This window comes from Alosa pseudoharengus, unplaced genomic scaffold (assembly GCF_046254945.1).
Source record: "Alosa pseudoharengus isolate Yale_2024_CS ecotype anadromous, Long Island Sound unplaced genomic scaffold, YU_APseudo_1.1 YU_APseudo_1.1_scf_8, whole genome shotgun sequence".
Lineage (NCBI taxonomy): Eukaryota > Metazoa > Chordata > Actinopteri > Clupeiformes > Clupeidae > Alosa > Alosa pseudoharengus.
In genome coordinates, this window is record NW_027468870.1 from 37,216,516 (window position 1) to 37,239,079 (window position 22,564).

At 40.8% G+C, this 22,564-nt stretch overlaps 1 protein-coding gene across 8 annotated transcripts in view; it reads left to right on the forward strand.

The window, feature by feature from the left end:
• Positions 1-11,442: 11,442 nt before the first annotated feature.
• The window catches only part of ncor1 (nuclear receptor corepressor 1), a 73,696-nt gene continuing 62,574 nt past the window's right edge, over positions 11,443-22,564 (forward strand). For 6 of the 8 annotated variants that reach the window (XM_076275371.1, XM_076275372.1, XM_076275379.1 and 3 more), the window contains exons 1-5: positions 11,444-11,730; positions 14,107-14,312; positions 19,861-19,958; positions 21,728-21,935; positions 22,289-22,471. In XM_076275371.1, coding sequence (XP_076131486.1) covers positions 14,205-14,312; positions 19,861-19,958; positions 21,728-21,935; positions 22,289-22,471 — 597 coding nt within the window. In that variant the 5' untranslated portion in view covers positions 11,444-11,730; positions 14,107-14,204. Of the gene's footprint in view, positions 11,731-14,106; positions 14,313-19,860; positions 19,959-21,727; positions 21,936-22,288; positions 22,472-22,564 lie in introns of all 8 variants that reach the window. The other 2 variants (XM_076275378.1, XM_076275373.1) reach the window with 2 other exon arrangements.

Genomic DNA, 22,564 nt, shown 5'->3' on the forward strand with positions numbered 1-22,564 from the left:
TACATAGAGGACTAACAGATCATTCTCACTTCGCACCACATTTTGAGAAGAAAAGTACAGGCAGTTGACAACTGATTGGGTTGTGCTATGGCAGCCATTTTCCAGGACTTGGCTCTGAATGAGTTAAAAAAAAAAGCCCCCAGGGCAACATCCCAACTCAAGGTCAAAGAGGCAGGAGAGGGAGGGAGGGAGAGAAGCCAAGGGAGTGCCAGAGCCAGAAAGTATGAGATGGAAGAACAGGCGTGCTGAGTTAGAGAAAGAAAGTGAGAGTGTGTGTGTGAGAGAGACAGATGGATTATCAGGGAAAGTGAGAGAGAGAGAGCGAGAGAGAGAGAGAGAAGAGCAGTGGAGGAAAGGCTAGACACAGAAAGGGGGAGGGAAGGGAAGAGAAATGATCACTAGAGGGTGTCAGACAGGGGTGGAAAGGAGTGGCCAACAGAGGGCATCACCCCTTTGCCCCCTCCCCCACCATCAACCCCACAACCACTCTCTCACAATGGGGCACACCCTCGGTGACTCCTCTGGGGTGTGATGGATCAGGACACAATCAAATGCTTGCCAAGGTTATGGGGGTCAGCTATGAGGGATACTAGGTCACAGGTGGTTGCCGGGCAACTGCTTATAGGGAGGCTGACAGTGAGAAACAACTGTGACGCTTTCATGTTTTACCTCAGGGGTCTCAAACTCAAATGAGCTGGGGGCCACTTCTGCCAACGTCATCTGATTGGAGGCCCGCGTCAGTGTTAAAGAATAATACAAAAAAGAATGTCTATTTCCTAAAATGCAATGTTTTTTTTTTTCAAATACTGTATTTTCAAATACAAAACTGCAAACAGAAAGTGCAAGTCTTTTTTTATCTATTTTTAGACACCTGTGCTATAAAATAATGATAAAATAAATATAAATACAAATTATGAAAAGAAACAAAAAAGCATAAAAACAGGTATGTGCGTGTTTCACACCAAAAAAAAATATTTTCCTCTCATAACTTATTTAAACCTGGCATATCAAAATTTCAAAAGGCCATGGCTTGAAAGTGGTCAGAGATAAAGTCCTACTGTAAATGTAAAAATCTTTGAGTATAAACAAAAGTTTATGAAGGGGGTAAATGTGCCCATCTAATTTGCCCCTGGATGGTAAGCACCTCAAATTATGCACCTTTCAGTAAATACTGGATGTTGAACTATTTGAGCAGGTTTACTTTCTTTTTGTCATATTACCCAAATAACAAATTAACAGGAAAACAGTAGGCCTAAGATGTAACAATATAAACTATACTAGCCTGTTCCACAAACCGTTATTATAGGTCTACAATAAAGTAGCCTGGTCAAATCAGTTCCTATCGCGGGTGACTTTGTAATTCTTCAGAGCTGTCTGTACCACGTCCATTACGGACACTATCATCACGATTACCACCGCCACCTCGAGCTATATTGGGCAAAGGGTCGAAATAAGCATGGTATGCTTAGTGGACACCGTCGTACGCAAAGACGCACCTCCATTCACAGACGCACCGTGACTATCACTGTCAATAGACGATCGATCATTATATAATCTCCAAAAGGCAGATATTCTCCTTCAGAATCAGAATAGGTGAATAGCATAGCCTACCCAAGACTTCATCACACGTGAACGTTTTTTCAACATTTGGTGTAGGCCTATTTCTGCTTCAATTTGTGCAAAACTAGGGCAGCCTTGGCCTACTGGTTAGCCCTTCGGACTTGTAACTGGAGGGTTGCCGGTTCGAACCCCTTGAGCAAGGCACCTTACCCCTCGCTGCTCCCCGAGCGCCGCTGTTGTTGCAGGCAGCTCACTGCGCTGGGATTAGTGTGTGCTTCACCTCACTGTGTGTTCACTGTGTGCTGTGTGTTTCACGGATTGGGATAAATGCAGAGACCAAATTTCCCTCACGGGATCAAAAGAGTATATATACTTATACTTATACTTAGCCTATACTAAAACTATGACCTGCATCGCTTCCGCGTCATTACAAACAAATGCACGTCTTCATGTTTCTCGCGTGTAGGCTAATAGCCTACACCAGGGGTCTCAAACTCAAATGAGCTGGGGGCCACTTCTGCCAACGTCATCTGATTGGAGGGCCGGCTATTTCTGAAAATGCAATGTTCTTTTTTTCAAATACCACACAAAACTGCAAACAGAAAGTGCAAGTGTTTTTATCTAGTTTTAGACACCTGTGCTAGCAACCTTAGCTTATAAATAAAATAATGATAAAATAAATATTAATACAAATTATAAAACAAACAAAAACCATAAAAACGGGTATGTGTGTGTTTCACACCAAATAAAAATATTTTCCTCTCATAACTTTTTTAAACCTGGCAAACTAGGTGTCAGGGTTAAGAAAGCAACACCATTGGATTTTTATATCAACATTTCAAAAGGCCATGGCTTGAAAGTGGTCAGAGATAAAGTCCTACTGTAAATGTAAAAATCTTTGAGTATAAACAAAAGTTCATGAAGGGGGTAAATGTACCCATCACTGGATGGCAAGCACCTCAAATTATGCACCTTTAAGTAAATACTGGATGAACATATTTGAGCAGGTTTACTTTCCTTTTTTACCCACATAACAAATTAACAGGAAAACACCTAAGATGTATACCAACACCTAAGATGTATATGGTTTAGTGATGTATTACTAAACCACAAGGCCTACAATAAAGTATTCTGGTCAAATCAGTTCCTATATATCGCGGGTAATCTAAGTACCCAGAAGTTCACATCATATTGCGGGTGACTTTGTAGTTCTTTAGAGCCCTGTTTCTACTAGCCCTGCTGTCTGTACCACGTCCATTACGGACACTTTCATCACGATTACCACTGCAACCTCCAAGCTATGTTGGGCAGAGGGTCGAAATAAGCATGGTATGCTTAGTGGACACCGTCGTACACGCAAAGACGCACCTCCATTCACAGACGCACTGTGACTATCACTGTCAATAGACGATCGATCATAATAAGGATATTCTCCTTCAGAATCAGAATAGGTGAATAACATAGCCTACCTAAGACTTCATCACACGTGAACGTTTTTCAACATTAGGTGTAGGCCCAGGGCGGGAGTGGGGCCACTTTTCAGCCCGGGAGTTTCAGGCCCAAGACCGGTCCACTTTTTTAGTGGTGGTGGAAATTGGATAAATAAGGCAACATTTCAGCTCTTACTATCCTGTAGTTTTTATTATAGGCTAATATTCCACAAGGATAGGTTGATAAGTTAACAAAAACAGGAAGGAAGAAATAAAGCATTTGAAATGTATCCCACAATTCCACTAAGAGGCATAGGCTATTGTTTACATGTTTTTTTATGTTGTTGTTTGGTGATTTGCTCCTTTACTACACCCAAACAAGCCATATAAGTTGATCATGTAGCCTACTGTCATAGCCTACTGTTTTTTCTTCCATAAAATAACTTTAATTCATAATGGTTAACTCTATTATCGTTTCTACTTGTCCCTATAGTCATAGTTAATTTCGGGCTCATCATTTTCAGCGGGGGACTGGCTGATCTGTTGCTCAGGCTAGGCCTACTTTTGTTTTTAGGCCTATAGGCTACTGCACAAGCTTGAGTTTTGTTATCAATATTTGCATAATATTATAAAAGTCTATGAATAGCCATATTGGATGATACCATGCTAATATTTTAATTCATTTAATATGTTACTTGCGAATAGGTTGACACGCTACAACGTCCAGTAGGTTATTAGCCCAATTACGCCGTCATGGCTATCTCTCTTTACCAGTTGCCAATGTCTGTCCTCTTCAAAAAAAATTGGAAGCATGGCACATTTGGCAGAATTTCCCTCCAATACTTTTCGTCTTTTTTACCTGGCCTTTTCAGTCACTCATGGCATCTTTCTACCATCCATCCTCCCTGACGCTTATCACTACGGTAGGGCCGGGCCGGCTGGTATGTGAGAAAACTTTTTAGGAAAGACGGGCTATATGGACCCAACCAATTATCTCTTCTGGGGAGGGGAGAACAACCCATGCAGAGGCTGCGGTGTTAGGCATAGAATGCGAACGTGTGTGCCAACTTTAAAATAAGATAGATTAGTTTGCTAACTACCACCGTCAAGAGTTGGGTCGCGATAGTCTGTCATTTTTAAAAAGTGGGTCCCCAGAAAAAAAGTTGAAGAAACACTGGATTAACGTGACAAATGCCAATATTTTTCCCTCGTCCGGCCCAAAAGTGAAGCGGCCCACCGGGAATTCTCCCGATTACCCACTCCGGGCCTGTGTAGGCCTATTTCTGCTTCAATTTGTGCAAAACTATGGCCTGCATCGCTTCCGCGTCATTACAAATGCACGTCTTTGTGTTTCTCGCGTGTAATTCATGGGTTTCATCAGGTCCCTTTCCACAGGTGTATAAAATCAAGCACCTTGATTATCAATGCAGACTGCATGGTGCTTGATTAATACACCTGTGGAAAGGGACCTGATGAAACCCATCAATACAAGTATTTCCTGAAAACTTTGCGCAGCGATTTTGGGTTTGAATCTAGCTCTGGATGTCTAGCACATATGGAGCAGTATAGGCTACAAATTAAATTTGTCACCGTACTTGGATCTATCGTCTACTTTAATCAGTATCGTTGTTTGTCGCAATTAAGAATAGCCTCAAGGGCCGGATTACATTATTATTTTGACATACGTCGCGGGCCGGTTTTGGCCCGCGGGCCCGGTGTTTGAGACCCCTGTTTTACCTAAAGATTGACCTGACCAGATGAGAAGTTGGCTTGCTCTGCGAAGTCCACGCACGAGAGTTAAAATATTTCTTTGTGTAGTTTCATTGTATGCTTTTATGACACATAGGGTCTAATTCACTTATGGATGATGTTGGCAAGTTCTTACACTATAGCCACAAAATCTGTTTGATTCTTAGGACTGGACGATCACTAAATGACCCATACAGCACATATGGGAACTAAACCACAAAATGTTAATTATTGCACCATCATCTATTTTCTTTAATGACTAGAAAGGCATTTTTGAAGAGGCAATTGATTAATTAGCTCCTTAAAAATGTTTCAACTACATATTAAAATAACATTCAAACTAACAGCCAAGCACCTCTTTCCTTGAAAGTGGAGCGAGGGAAAAAAAACAGAGAAAAGAAAAATTAACCAAAGACACATGATCTATCTGACCTTTCTCATGCTGAATGAAGTGAGACTGTTAGCTTTGCTATGGCAACAGCACCAAATGACCTAGGGTAACCCCCCTCACACCACTCCGCTCCTGCTCTATAGCTCAGGATGTCATTGTCTAATTGCTTGCAGGCATCCGAGTGCAGTTGTTGAACTTTGGCCTACTGGAGAGGCTGTGGGACTGACTGACAGTGCTTGTTTAGTCTGGTCACATGGGGCAAAGGCCTAGGAAGCTGCCAGGTTCCTGTCCCACTAATTTGTCCACAGCCCGTCGGAAGAGGCTGAGAGCTGAGCCACGGTTAACTCTTTCACTAGTCCCAGGATGCAGAGCAGCACTATTTAGTGTCAGACAGTGTCACTGTTCAAGGCTTTATTGAGTAAAATCAGATGTTTCAATTGAGACACAGCATGTAATTATTGTACCACATTTTTTTTTTTTATCTCGATACACACAGTTTTCAAAAGTCCTGCAGTGCTCTCTCGTCTTTCATTGCTACAGTATGATAGACAGAAATGTCAACATTTATATACTCATATAAGAGTGTAAGTTAATATATACTCATATAAGTATATACTACTTTCTACAACAACCTTTGAAGCAATATTCCAGCCATTTTACTTTTGAGACAATTGCTAATAAACAGAGAATGATGGCCTTGAATTTCCTGTTCTCTGACTACCTTTCTAGTTGCCTCTCATGATTGCATCAACATACACTTAACTCTGCTCTGCCACAGGCTTGTGCTATTTTTTGTCCTCTGCTCCCAGCCAATAACTCAGTGAGGGCTATTTATTCCCCCAGAATCGATTTATAATTGAACATGGGGTGGTGCATAAACCAGCTCTTTTAGCTCTCCGTTCTCTAGCGTTTTCTCCTTGTGTTCATTTAGTGGAGCCAGAGAAAATCAAGTCATTTTGCCAAAATCCACTTTTCGATGGGTTTTTCTTTGTAGAATTGCAAAAGATGGAAAAATAATCTCACACTATTGCTCACAGCAATCAACAATAACTGGCTATCTCTACAGATCTTTTCAACACCAAAGCAAAATTCTATTTAGAATATAATATATTCAGTTGTATATTATATACTGTATTAAACTGTTCATGGAATATATTCGTTTTTTTTTTTTACTTTCTCGATCCACATGTAAAGGTTTGCCGTGTGTTTTTGAGGAATACTAGACAGTGTTCTCTATGTATTCTAAAGCAGCATGAATACTGCTGTGTGGTACAGTAGGCTCTAGACTGAATGAGTTTTAGAGAGTGCACTGAAAGTGGTCAGGTCACAGGTCAGCTCAGTACAAGTGAAGGGGCACTGAACCGTGTTCAGATGTGTGTTGATCACAAAGGGCCTCATAACGCACTGGGGCCCTGGAGACTGTCAACACAGCTGTCGTATTCAGTGAGCATTAAGCTCTGATGAGGCTGGCACAGAGGCATGTGATCTGATAACAACGACACTAACTTAGAGAGAGAGGAGACCACTTTGCTCTTCTTTGGATGTATACATGCATATTTTAATATGACTAGTGACATAAATGTTGAACACGTTCAAAAGTGTACATTCTTCTGGTAATCAGACCATGCTTCGACATGATATCATATGCTGCAGACTTCACATGGCTGTAACCAGTGACTGACTGTAGTATATCAATTTCCTCCTATTACTTACACACATAAAACAGTGACCTACATTAGAGAATCCAAATTGGATGAGGTCTTTAGAAGGCCAAATCTTTGCCCACAGTATTTTGTAATTTGACAAACCTTGGCACTCATCTGTGAAACGGAATAAATATTGTCTGTCTCTCTCTCTGTTTGTGTGTGTGTGTGTGTGTGCCAAAACCAAAAGCGGGACAGAGAAAAAAAAAGTTGTGGGCTTTGCCCGTTAATACTGAGAACACAGGAGAAAAAGGAGAGTATAGGGGATTAGAGTTCATAGCCAAAGCAGACAGAACAAACTAGGATCAAAGTTCAACTACACATATGTGTGTACAGGATGATAAAATGGTGAGAAGGTTGAAAAGTGCTACTGAGGGAAGACACACACACACAATCCCATACACACACATGCACAATGTATGACAGAACAGTCGAGGCAAGTTGCCAGCAGACTTTGAGAAGCTGGCTGTTTCAATTTACATGTGACTAGTGCTGAAACCAGTGGCTTTATGTATCTAAGAAATGTCCTTGTTGTTCTCAGAACTGGGAGGTGTTCTGGGTATGACCATTCAGCAGTAAAAGTGATACAGGCACGCACCCAAACCCACAATCAATGAGAAAGAGAGTCTACCAAAAAAGGACCTTGAAAGTAACAATCTCCCTTAAGTGGGCCATATCATAAACTTCTCTAGGAATTTAGGTTGTTCTTTGAAACAACTGACTAGCTCCAGACTGAAATCCAAAGGCCTTAAAGTGACATGTGAACATGAACGTGATGATGTGAAATACTCATCATTACGCATAATACAAAACTGCCAGTGGATCATGCAGAAATGGCCATGCAGTGTGTGGTCCAAAAGAGATGGCAACAACTCTATCTACTGTCAGCACTGTGAGCATTGGATTCACAAACGCAGCAGCTGCTCAGTCACCCAGGTGAAAATAAGAACTAACACTACCTTCAAATGCCATTCCTTTAATGGGACAAGAGCCACACATGATGATAATATACATGAGATTATTCTGAGACACAACACACTGTTGCTAGGAGACACCACTGGCCATCGTGGAGGGTTAGGCCTGGGGCTAATTTTGTGACTGGTCCTTAGGGGGGGCTAGTCCTTAGCCTAGGACTACCAGAGATAATATACCCCCAACGAGAAAGGATTATTGAACCAACAGCTAAGTCGCTTTGGATAAAAGATGATCCACCAATCTCCTTTCTCTCTTACCCCTGAGACCAGCCAAATATATATTTTTTAGTATTCAAGTATTCAAACAAATGACCATTTTTAGCACTGAGGCTTGGCAGGGGCTAAACGAGGGAAGCCATGGCCTACTGGTTAGCACTCTGGACTTGTAACCGGAGGGTTGCCGGTTCGAGCCCCGACCAGTGGGCCACGGCTGAAGTGCCCTTGATCAAAACACCCAACCCCTAACTGCTCCCCGAGCGCCGCTGTTGTAGCAGGCAGCTCACTGCGTCGGGATTAGTGTGTGCTTCACCTCACTGTGTGTTAACTGTCTGCTGAGTGTGTTTCACTAATTCACGGATTGGGATAAATGCAGAGACCAAATTTCCCTCACGGGATCAAAAGAGTATATATACTTATACTATACTTAAATGTTATTGTGGGTATAGCAGCTACACCACTGGTCCCTTCAGATAAACAAAAAGAATTTTAGACCACTTGGATGCTGAGGATAGAACATGAGGCATTCCAAAATGAAGAGTGAAAGGATCAGTTCATCTGCTTATCATGACCGTAGTTTATGTGCAATAAGAACTGGAAAATGTTTGGCAATTTTGTATTTGTTTTATGGTTGGACTAGCTTTAAATATATTTCAATAAAATAAAGTTTACACATAGATGAAAAATACTATGACATTATATTCATACATTAAATAGCTGTTGTCATTTACACAGGAGTCAAGGCTGGTCTACGTTGAGATGGAAAACCCTATCCAAGTCACCCCGCTCACAATTTGTTTGATCTACTGCCCTCTGGGAAGAGGTACAGAAGCCTGCGCTAACGCACCACCAGACTCACCAACAGCTTCATACACCAGGATGTTAGGATGCTGAACTCTCACCCTCCACCCTCAGCTAACATCCTGGACTTTGGACCCACAATGGTTGCCTTGCAGTGCACTACTCCACTTGTACACTTGCACACTTTGCAACTTGTTGTTGTTGTCCTGTTGTCCTGAAAATACAACACTTCTGCTGCTCTTACATAACTTGCACCACTATGCCACTTGCTTACTTAGGTCAAAGAGAACTACCTCAGCCATTTATTGGCCTGACTTTGCACTATTATATTGACTGTCTATGCACAATTTCAACCTAATTTTGCTGCTCTTATTTCTTCATTGTATTCTTATTTACTTTTTATTGTTTACTTGAATGTTATGTTTGTCTGTGGACTTAATTGGTAAAATATGTGTTGTCTTCACCGTGGGATAGTGAGAAACGTAATTTCGATCTCTTTGGATGTCTGGGCATGTGAAGAAATTGACAATAAAGCAGACTTTGACTTGAGGAGTCAAGGCTGATCTACGTTGAGATGGAAAACCCTATCCAACATCCTGCATCTAATGTGAGATGCACTAGCCCTCTGGGAAATAGGCATAGCATAGTGGCCTAAAATAACTTGCCAAAGCAAGTACTTAAAGCATTGAGGGTTAGCAATATCCATAATGCAGCCTACAATCTACTGACTCAAAGTTTATAGCAATGCTGATAACCACTGTTATTTCTTACCACAAATGGGCTCCAGGTTCAAGTCCAACCTCATGTAATCTCCTGAACCCACTCCCCATCTCTCTCCCACTAATTTCTGCACTATCATACCAAATAAAGGCTAAAAATGGGACAGGCTTTATACAATGACAGAGACGAGGTCGGCGGGCACCACACCAATGACTGACCTAACAGGGTTAGTATTAAACAACATGGATTGTGTATTTTCTTTGAGATTGTGTAAAAAACACTACATTCAAAATCTTTGTTGATAGGAACAATATGTTTGTTGTACCTCTGAAAGGATTCGGTAAAGAGTTTAAGTTCTAAAAATTTAACTTAACTATATTGGCCATGAGTCCAGACCTCTTCTCAATTGTGAATGGGTTTGGTGTCAGCAGGCTAAGAGTCAGACCCAATCAAAGGTACTGTTCTTCTACTTCTAATCTTCTCCTTCTTCTATCAGATAGGCTAATACAGCTTCTGGGACAGCACCACAGTCTAACTAATGACAGTCTCCCCAACCCACTCTTTTGTGCATGTCTGAGATGGTGAAGTGTTAAATGGTCAGGGGATGTGCCCCGATCTCTGCAGTCTGATCCAAGGCCATCTGTGTTTTTGAAGAAGGTGGGGGTGACCTGTTGTTGCAAAGCTTTGGGGGTCTAATCGTGTATGACCTGTGGTGACAGAGAGAACCTATACACCAGGTCAGGCAAAAGCTTTGTTGTGGTTAGAATTAGACAATTTGATTTGTAGCGAGACCACTGTTTGCATGTGTCTGTTGTGGGTGGGTTTAGGGGCCTCTCTTAAGAGCATTTGGCAACTGTGTTTTATAAATGAAAGGTAGAATTGTTGCTTCTTTTCCCTTTGTTTTCCTTCCTTAATTACAACAACCATCGAGCAATCTTACTGAATCATTTCTGATTTCTTTTTTGTTTTGTTTTAAATGCTGCAAAGAAGTTATTTTTTCAGAACTAACCTTCTACAAATGTAAGCACTAAACTCGTATCAATTATCTTGAACTTGAACTATGGTAAGGGCTACTCTGTGGATTGTTTACATGATCATATCATCTAAGTCAAATAATACAAAAATAGAATAAGAATTTGCACTCGTATTTAACACTATAATGTAGCCACCAATATAACGTTAGACTCCTCAACGCATAACGTTAACGTTCCTCACTAGAGCGCTCCTCAAATCCAGTTCAGTCAGAGACTCACTTTATAGGGGACTTTAGTTCAGTATAGAAAACATCACCTTCGTGAGTAGGCTATCAGTCAACGATAACGCAGTATGACATATGATCAAATAAAATCAATTTAGGCTATAAGAAAATCTTGAACGTGTAGAGGAGCTTTGTCATAAGTGTTCCATAAAACATTCCGTCTAAAACTATACGCTTTCTATAACGTTCCACTTGACTTGTTTGCAAATCTGCTCAAGGCTTTATTCCATTGACGAATATTTATTGTTTTGAGAAATGGCTTTTCACATTTCAATGGTGAAACACATTTCAAGAAAGTGTATGATTTTGGGAACATGGTTGATTTTATCTGAAACTGTCAACCATCGACTTTGGATGCGACACCCTGTATTGATAACAATGAACTCAAACGTGATTATGCAGTTATACAACATCATTCACGGAGACAGCATTAGATACCGATGAAATCTTAGTCCTATTAAAGATTAAAAAAAATAATAATAACCTATCAAACAGAAACATATTTGTTTCATAAGATAAAAAGGTTTGGGCGGAGTGTGAACTGAGGCATGTCGGAACTTTAGGTCCGCCTGTGGGGAGCTATTTAACGTCACACCGTATTATCCTAGATGGTAAATGTTAGAAAATAAAGGAATGCCAGTGCTTCGCTTAGTTTAAAAAAAATCCATGATATCCCGTGTCTTTAAGGAATATGTTATTAAGGACTAATCGTAATATAATGAATCGTTTTGAATAATATACAGTCCATCTACATGCATAAGAACAATAGACGTAGTACTTCTAGGACAAATACAATGTTGAAGTGTGCTGCAGCCTTTAGCCTGCAACATTCGTTCAGTCCGTCATCCGCGGAATAACAATCACCTCTCGCACTTTATCGAGAAGTACACATCTTGTTTTTTTGGGAGGTTTACATTACCGATATGTGGTATGTTTCCATTTCATCTCACATACTACTGTAATTGCATGTATTTAGAACATATTGTGTTATATTGTTTAGACGTTTACGTCTGTGTGTAAGCAGCTCCTTGCAAGATGGCGGCTTGGTTGAGAATGCAGAGGTGAAATCAAACCTAGCTCGAAATACTTGTCTACTATTATTGCTCTGTAGCATCTAGTGTCTTATGATTTTAACTTTGAAAGCAATACATACTCATGCACGAAGCGATTGAAAAAACAAATAGAAGTGGAATTGAATTGGAAATAACTCCACCATTTCTTGTTACGATATCGTTAGCTAGCAATAACAAGCTAACTAACCATTTGGCTCTCTTAGCTGTGTCAGTTGGCTAGCTACCTAAGAAATGTTCCCAGCTCCCTTACTAACTTATGAAATGTCATAGAAACAATTCTATAATAGAAATTGCCTCATTTGGAGTACACAATTGCTTATTCAACTCGTATGATTAGGTTTAGGCGTAATTTAACCCACATAGCTGTGTATTGCTGGTATTATAAGGAGCTAAAAATCAGCTAGACACATTATTCTGCACCGTTAGCTAGCTCGTAAGCGAAGTTGGCTAACGTTACAACTACCACACAAACAACGTGAACATTTTAACCGCTAGGTCACAGACAAAACTTTTTCCTTGCGTTATTTGCTTGCTATAGCTTGTTAAGTTGGTCATTCCAACGTCACGAAGGGTAGGTTGGTTGCTATCGTATTGTCATATTTTAAATGGTAACTTGAAGGTTCATAGCTAATAGCCAAGTTACGTATTTCTGCAGTGCTCTGAAAAAAGTTAATCTTTGCGATCTAAAAGTGTTAAACGTTGTAAAAAGACAAAGCAGACTATTTAGAGGCTTGTCGTTGAAAGGGAAAGATTAAGTTGTCTAGTATGTCATGATCTACCGAAAAGTAACGTTCTGTTTTCTCTTCAAAGTGTTTAACCGTGTAATGTTAACTTGCGCGGGCAATTAGACTTTCATTTGACAAACTTGGAGGAACTGTGAATGTGTTCTCGTAAGTTACACATCTGACTTCCGGGCAATGTACGTACATATCACCGTATTTCTTGGACTGTAACGTAACTCCTAGGCTGTATCTTTGTCTGCCGTCTGTTTTTCAAGACCTAGGCCTACAAATTCTTTCAAATGAACATCGCTGGCAACTCAAAGTAGCTATTATGTAATGTAACTGTCTGCACGGTGTACACAAAAATATCAACCACCATAAAAACGGAGCTCTGTAAAATATATATGGCAGATTGCACATAATAGGCAAATGTGGTATGCTATGTTTGTATTAGATATGTGGTCATTGCTTTCATTATAGTGCATTTCAGATTGTGTTTGAATTCAGTGTATGGATGAACGAGTTAAGAACACAGAGGACATGTTACTGAACTTGGTGGCAGCTATTACGTGGTTTATTTTCTGTGAAGTATATAAGCCCTTTCATTTTTAAATATCTTACTGAGGGCAGTTGGAGAAGGGTCCTCCACGTGAGTCAAAATGACAGACAGATCATCAAAGCCATTTTCATGTGAAAACGACTTTGATCATCCTCATTTGATCATCATCATTTTCATGGATAATGCTACAGCCCAGCTTATGATGTGTAATTATTGGGCTCTGTGTGTGGGTAAGCTTAACAAAATGCCACGCTGGCTTGGTTTTGGTTTGTTTCAGCAATTCTTGAGGCCTAATGGACAGTTTTCGTACCTTCATACACATACAGTGCACAACAAAAACATAAAGTATTTTCCTCTTTGAGGAGACAAAGTTTGGCCACTGGTAATATGATGATGTTGGCATGTAGGCTCTTTACAAAATATGTCCACAAAATATGGCCACCAGCGCTATCAATGGTGTGTTTGTTTGTCAGGCTAGGTTTTTACTGTTCCTACTTGTTGTTCCCCCTTTTCTTTTCTTGATGCCATCACGGAATAATATAAACAAATATGACTAGTCATGGATATAACAGAAGTAGGCCTATTCATTTTGTTTTTGAGTTTTTGGGTATATTGGGTGCAAGGAGGAGAGAGACAGCCTGTGAATAGTTGGATTGGTAGATTGGTAGGACAATTTTGGAGGAGCTAGCTGGCAGTCTGGCAATTTGTGTATTCTAAATACAAATTGGTCGCTAGCACTGGGGACTGATTTAGAGCACCACAAGCTTCTGAGGTCACAGACTGGTGCAAAATTGTGGACGAAACTGACCTGGCACAACTATCGACGACAGAGTGTAGAATTCTCAGGGTCCTACTGCAAATGCATCTTTTTTTGTTTATTTAACGTTGCTGTCTCTCTGATCCTCTCTCTGTGCACATTTTGTTTACATGTCTTGTGTCTGTTTCCGCAGGTGGTTTGGGTTCTCAGTCATGCCCCAGCTGAGACCGTGATCAGTGCCCCCAGCATCTTGCCCAGGCCTAGGCCTGGTTTGGCGCAGCCTGAGCCAGCATGTCCAGCTCCGGCTACCCCCCCAGTCAGGGGGCCTTCAGCAACGAACAAAACCGTTACCCTCCACACTCTGTCCAGTACACCTTCAGCTCAGCACGCCATCAGCCGGTAAGCTTGCTCCAGATGTGGAAGCCAGGGTCACTCTGTTCTCGTGCCACCCACACATTTTGTTTGCACTATTAAAGTGTCTATTAAATGGCACACACAACTAATGCCTCAGTTGAGATAATGAAGAGCTTCTGGTGTTGGGGGTTGATGGCTGACGTGGCAGTGACCTGCTACACACAAACACGAACACAAATTCCTTAGAAATGAACTCAGCTGATGCTAATATTTTGAAACGGGCCTGCATTTCACACAATAAGTATAACATGTTGGCAACACTGGCAAAACAGGAAGTGGTGGCATTTCATTTTTCATTGTCTCTGTTTACCACTTAAATTCATTCCTCCTGTCCTTGAATCCAGCCAACATGTTGATGAGCTAAGATGAAATGGCTATTTTTTTTACACATCAAGGGTGTACATGCACACTAAAGCATGATGGTTGTCATTTGAACAGCACAGCCCAAACCAGGAGGTGCTTTCATGAGCATATATAGTTCATATAGGTAACTGCTAAGAAGCATATACCGTAACTTGGCTACTGAAAACATGCTGGGTTGCAGGCTACAATTATACATGTGAAAGTCTACAGGAACGCTGTAGTTAACATCCTAAGGCAATAGTTTGTAATTGAGCATTTAAGCGCTTCAAAAGAGAGATCATTTGATTCCAATTATGACACATTTTCAACTCTTTTGAAAGAATGTATGAATGTGAATAATATATTTCCAGTGCATGTTGTTGACTTTAGACTTGTTGACATTTCATGGCCGGTTTTGATTTTGAGTACAGCATTGCTGTTGTGTGATGATGGCAAGTTAAATTTCTGATCTTATAAATTGTGGCATAAATTGGCAGATTTTGAGTAGTACTTGTCCATTAGGGGAGATAGTTGGCAGACATGGTGGTTAGCCTCTAAATCATTTTTATGACAATTAGGAAATGCCTTTGAACTCAAGAAAGTTGTTCTAAAACACACCAGCTGTCCTCAACACTCTGTAACCTTTGTTGCATGTAGTAACGTCAACGACTCGTTAGTCAGGTCAAGTCGGCATTAATTAAAGACATTATTTGTGGCTGGGTATTGCAGGATGCTTTGTGATAAGGTTATACATCATGATATGGACTCTGATACAATGTATACATTTTGTGTTCGTTTTAGTTAACCTGTATTTCACACAAAGGGCCAAACAGTAATGGTATCTGTGGCTTGGTATGGTAAGATACATTGTCATAAAGTTTGCGTCGTCATAAAGTTATGAGTCATGAATGATGCATTGATTCCGATTCAATGCATGTTGAGGATGCCCGAAAAAAAAACATTGTGTACTTTGTGTAGTGTGTGCTTGCAGTTTAGAAGAAACCCTGTGAGCTGATAAGCTTGTGAATTTTATGTGAAGGCCAGCAGGGACATCAGTGTGGTTGTGTTTCGACGGCCATGTGGATTTAAGAAATTATACATGGCACAGAGAGTATAACTGTATCTAGCAGAATGGTCTGGCTTTGGGCTTGATTTTATGATTGAAGTAAAAAAAAGCTAACATTTTACTCCGCCCATGGCTCTGTGATTCTTTGAATGTACACAAAGAGTAGGCCTCTGTCCTATCCAGATGAAGTTCCTTATCCGGATGTCAAGCAGTGTTCTCATTAGGTTGTAGATTTGTGTCAGGGCTTTGTTCTGTCATTCATCTGCTTACACTAGCAGGAAAACATTCTATTGAGACTGCGTTTGTAGTGTAACTGTGATGAGTGTTGTGCAGGAGGTCAGTGGAATGCAATGCAGATTCTTCTTCGCAAACGTAGTCTCTGCAGCGTCACAGGCGTCACAAAAGGTAGGGTTTCCCATGGGATTTCCATGTTCTAGGCGTTTGTGTTTCTGTCATTATGCAAATCTAAGATGGCCCTGCTCCTGCCTATTGTGGACATTTACTGACCATCTTTGACAAAGCTGTGTGCTGGCAAAGGAAGGATTTTCAGGACAGGATTGTCTCTGTTTTAAGCAATGATTGCAAATGGATGAGTGATCATTTCCTTGTGCAAAAATGAATTTTGAAAATTTTTTCATGTTTCCCAGGCCTAGTTGCCTACTGTAGCTCACAGTGAAGCTCCTAATGAAAGGTTGGGACTAATTGTGGGCTTCAGTGCAGACGGATTTTGAGGAATGCTGCATTTTGCTGTGTTTGTGGTTTTTATTTTGTGATCCACAAAGACGGCCTCAATTCAGCTCTCATTTATGTGTGATGACATCAGCAGCAGTGCTGGGAAATATGGACCAAAATTCCTATTTCTTTATTTCTTGGCCGCATTGGCGATACGCAGTGTATTTTCTACAATGTGGGCGTTTTAACTGTTCAGTTAAAAGCCAAAGATGATCAAAAGACAAAGGCAAAGACAGGGTTTCATTCCTGGTTTAAAATATGCAGATCACCAAAGATTAAAAATGATATCAGGGCTCCAGAGTGCGACCAAAATTTTTAAGGGTGCGACTAAAAAATGTTCTGGGTCGCACTGGTGCACCTAATGTCATAAGGTTGAGCACCTAGACTTTACTCGCATCTGCTGTCTCCACGAACTAAGCGGTTGTTCTACTTTGACTAGTGGTGCATGGTGCACCAATACTGCAAAAGTATCGCAATACCCTGAAATGAGAAACCTCACAATACCTAATTGTATTAGTATCGATATAGCCTACGTTTAAGAATGACAGTCGTGCGCTTCCCGTAGCCTATGTGTCTTTCCTCCTCACACGCACACAGCTGTCGTGATCCGAGCAAGTAGCGATGTTGATTTGGACCTGCACCTCTCAAGTTTGTGTTGCCTAGGCTATGGAATTTAGTTAATTTAGGCCTACTGTTGAGTTTTCTGAAATAAGCTACACAACCTATTGCGTTCTTCTCGACCATGTTTTAAGAAATAATTTCTTTCGTTAGTTATTATAAGATCAGAAGACCTCCGTCTTTCACTATAAGGGTTGTATTTCACGCATTTAGCAAAAGCCCCAGACAGCAGCGTAGTGGTAATCGGGATTCGTTATTTGTATAAGTTGTTTGATGTACCGTCCGGTAGCCTGGACTGTGCGATCGCAGCTCCTCACTTTCACTTTCCGCAGTCGGCATTGCCGATAATAATGTGGAATGAGATGCATAGCATATGAGGTTGGTAGCCTACAGATTAGCCTACTGAAGATTTTAGATGAGTGACCACGATTGTAGTCTTGAGTAGCTTTTTGCTAGTTCCAGCAAAGGCTGGCAATGTATTCCGCTGGTTTGTGCACAAATGTTCAGATTGGTTGTCTGTTCCTCTTTTTTACGTGGATTTTACTGAACTTTGCACACAACTAAGGGTAGCCTATGTCTCTTAGCTGTCCACTTTCATCAGGTCGCATTGGTGTATAATATATCATGGTCCATCGCAATGTTTTACTGTACACATCATCCAATGCCAATTAAGGGGACATCGCCCAACCCTAGTGTCAACTGTGATCCTGTGTGGGATACTGTTTGTGTATTAAGGTTTTGCACCTACGTCATAATGTCATGTGACCGTCTGTTTACAACTAGAGTGGTAGGCAAGAATGGTAGGCAAGGCACTGCAGAGAGTGGTAGGCAAGCCTACAACAGTCGGGTTGCATAGGCTACACATAGTTACAAATAGCTTCAAAATTGAAATTTTAATATCAAATATTGACCGGGATGCCGACCACTTGTGTAGGCCCTAACAGTTTGTTTTACAATAAGAAGCAAAAAGGCGACGAACGACCGTTTAGCCTACCTATCCTCGTGGTTGTGGAGGATGATCATTAGCAGCTGTGAAGTCTTTTATTCTCAAGATAGCCTAATGGTGTAGCCTACTGTCTACGAAGACGTAGGCTAAAATACAACTATCTACAGTCATCCAAAAATGAATTGCCAGAGATAGGCTATGAAGGGAAAAAGTGCAGCATTTTAAACATGGCAAGATTATTTTTACCGGAACAGTTTGTTCTAATTTGTCTCGTGAAATTCGTGCTTGTGGACATCAATCACCTATCTTCTGTCCTTCTATTTCAAGTTATCATGAGTGTCATTTGATTATATAATCACAACAAATGCTAATAAATGAAAACAGAATAGGCTTATGTGCTATAGGCTAACGTTACAGGTCACTTAGACTAACTCCCGTATGTCAAAATAAACTGATTTGATCCTAATTGTTTAGCGATCACACACAACAACTTAACACAGCAACCTCAAACACCACTGTTGAACCTAGGCTACGGCTTCAATCATGTAAGAAATAAGCAGTTTATGAATTATCTTTACCCGTTTAATCAAGTCCACATGACCAAAATAAAAACATATTTAAAGGCTGAGCTAGCATAACAGCCTAATATAGGCGATGCTGCAATGGATAACTAATAAAAAAAGTTTCATACAATTAATGAACTTTATCACTCACATTCTGAGTTTTTCCGGGTGGTTATATATCCATGCAGATCGTCTTCGAATAAGCCATCGCTGTTATATGATATAATATGTTACAGGATTCATGACTAACGCCATTAATGTTACATGATGCTGACTGACGCTAGTAGGCTACCGTTTTAACGTCTGCTGAGTCTACTGCCTACTAAAACCTGTTCAGTTGAAGTTAAATGATCAAATATTGTTTGATTTTGTGTCAGCTTTCAGAAGGAAGACATGTTCCTTTCTGGTCCAATTTCACAGCTTCTAAGAAAGCTATATCGTCTTCGTGTAAACCGAGTTTTGAACAGAGAAAAAAAGTAAGGCTACCATTAGGCTACATGCAGGTTCTCCCATAACGTTATACAGATCAATGCACCAAATCAGGGCGATTTTAGCGAAACAACGTTCCTGTGACAGGCTATCAAATATTGAACAATGGGCCTGAAATGTTGACATTGCTGAAATACAGAGATGTAGCCTAGAGGCAGCTGCAGACAACGATGTTCAATGGGTTCAACTTGTCCCTTGCCTACCAGCTGGATGTAAACAAAGCTATAGAACCTAGAATACGTCACATGAAAAACGTTAATAGACCCTTTCAAGAGAGTTCCATTATCAGCATCATAGTTGGCCCCACAAGACTTCCTTTTTAACATTCCATATGCTATCTTAATGCAGAGGAAGTAGATTGGGGCCCAAATAGAACGTTCAAACATTGTTTTTGTTTTTATTCTTGAAAGGGTCTATAGACGTATTAGGGTATTTTATACTGTATTTGTACCAAAACTGACATTGTACAGTGATTCGAAGAGCAGTAAAGTGTTGTAAGGCTGCGTATACAAAACTGTTTTTTTACAGATCAGCTGGCTAACACTGCTTTTGCCAGCTGCCCGTTACGCCTGGTCAAACCTGTTGTATTTTCGCTGTTAATATTTTTTGTATTATTTTATTCAGACGAGAAAGATGCGTTTAGATTTTCATGTGAACAGTTTAGGAAATGACATTATGACTTATGACATCCCTTCATTCTTCTCTCTCTCTGTCCTCTGTCTCTGTCCTCTGTCTGTCTATCTCTCCCTCTGTCTTCTATCTGTCTCTGCTGTGTAGGAATTCACCGTCCAAGACTACCGGACACACATTCAGGACCAGCAGCAGGCGCGACGCAGACCCTCTCTGCTCTCGGAATTCCACCCCGGAACTGAGAGGTATATTCATTACGGGTGTAAATCTCTCATGTAAAAGACTATACGATTCGCATCTAGATACATGGGCACGATTCGATACAAGAAAAGATGCATGTCTTTTCAATTCAGTTCGATTCGATGCAGTTCAAGAATGGAAAGCATTCTGAAAGATTTTTTATAATTTGCTCAAGGTGCACATTAATTTTATATTATCAGTTATCATGGTCATGGTTGTCTATTAGGCAAAAAAATGTGTGAATATGATTATCTAAACTGAGGTTTGTTTCATATACTGTATTGAAATGAATGAAAAAAGAATAGTCTACATTTCAGTCAAACACAGCAGCCAAATACAAATTTTTTTTTTATAGACTTTATAGATTTTATAGAGTTATATCTGATTGTTTTCATGGAGCTGTAGCCTTGTTGAGGTAAGACAATACCGAAATAAAATAAAACAATGCTTAAGACACTCTTGGCCTTTCTGGGTTTATTTTGTTCCAACGGTAGACTGAAAGACCGGGCCTAATGCAGAAACCTATAATGCCACAAGTCTGAGTGAATATGAACAAAATAATTGGCTAATAATTTGTGCATCGTTTTAGCAAGGGCCAAATTATTATTTAACATTAAGGAAATCCCTTCATCAAATGTAAGGCTATACTCTTCAGACTATCGTTGCTGTTTAGTGTTTGATTTTGAAAAACAAAAGAGTAAAAACTGTAAAACAAACGACCGAGTTGTGCGAGTTGTCACATGCTTAAGTTGCAGTAGATGTATGGGTAATGAGGTCATTTGACAACTTTGGGAAATGAATGTAGCCAAAAACGAACTGCATTACCCACAATTCCGTGCCACGTATAGTTTCAAAACCGGACGTGGGATGAACGCGCTGATTGGAACGTAAATGAGAGTCTGAGCGAGCAGAAAAGGTTGTGAACCGATTCGTAACAAGTAAATCGATATAACGACCGGTTCATTTCAGTTTTATTCCGATACGGGGCTTCACGTATCGATCTTACACGTAAAAAAAACGGATACCGATACGTATCTGTTAATCTTTACACCCCTAATATTCATATAAGACACTTTTTTTTTTAAAAGTGTTCAGTCCTGTGAGGTTTCCCCTCATGGAGTCCTCTTAAGGCCACAGATGTAGGTAAAGGTGATGCAAAAAAGGTAGAAAATAAGCGAACTAGAGCTACTGTGAGGGGAAATTGCATACAGATTGTTAAAGAGAATAGAATGAGGAAGTATCCTAGAATGACCTTGAGGCTCTTACGAGGAGGCTACACCAGTCACGTATATATACGTTCACAGAGTGTCTGCTGCAATCAGCTTTCACTATAATCAATTGAACTGGCTACACCAGATGTGATAGTGCAGTGTTTCCCACAGCATTGAATTCTATGTGTGGTGGTAGATTTGCAGAATTAACTTGAATGCAACCAATAACTTATGATGCTAACCAGATTTAAGCACAATTTAGCACAACCTGGAAAATCATTGTGTGGTGGTCAATGTTGATATTGTGGTGGGCCGCCACAAATAAGTCAATGCTTACCTTCGAAAAACTTAGACCGGTCATCTAAAACAATTTTTTACGCAAGCAAAAAATTGTAAACGTGTGCAGGTAAACATGTGTGCTTCTGATGTGCCTGGTTTAGCCCAGGCCTTATTCTGAGAATCTTTTTTCTAACCCATCATGCATTGCAGCAGTTTGGACAGTGTAGCTTAGTTTGTTTGTATATTTTTATTTATTTATTTATTTCCTCTTCTCCTGCTCCCAGGCCACCGGAGAGGAGGCATGGGTACGAGCAGCAGTTCGTCTCGTCCCTCACCTCTCAGCCTGAGCATGAGTCCCTGGAACCCAAACGGCCACGCGTTGATGGGCCGTTGGAGACTCACTTCGCCCGTGCGCCAACAGGCACCATTGTCCTGCCCGTGCCCCACGTCATGCAGGATGGCATCAGGTCTGCAGCTGGAGAGGTCAAAAAGGTCGGTCACTGTCCCACTCCATCATAGGTCTCATCAGCATCAGTAGACATCAGAGTAATACTTTAGTTCAGAGGTCCAGAGCTTGTTTTGTGGAGACTATCTTTAGCCTCTTTTGTGGAGACTATCTTTAGTGCAACCACAGTCATAAAAACTCAGTCAGTCTTCAGAGATATCTTTTAGAAGCTGAAGTATTCCACCTGAAGGTGTTTTTTCAGCTCTAAGAAGTGAAATGATTCTCTGTTGTATTCGACTGCTGCTCTGAGACCTCAGAGACTTGCTGCTCAGTTGGTCCCAGTGGGTATGCTGGGTCCCATCCCAGTGCATCCTTCTTCTTATTCCTCTCCTTCCTACAGGAGACACAGTTCAATGTGAAGGTGGAGGCGTCCTCCCCGGGAGGAGTGGGTCAGCATATGGCGGAGGAGCAGGACGCGTCCCCTTCCAAACTGTCCAAGGAGGAGCTCATCCAGAGCATGGACAGGGTGGACCGAGAAATCGCGAAGGTGGAGCAGCAGATATTTAAGCTCAAGAAGAAACAGGTGAGTGGACATGTTCTCTGGTTGGGCCTCCCACTCTGAGATGTGTGTGATGTTTGTGAATGGTCTGCAGTAGTCTCTACTCTTCAAAACAGG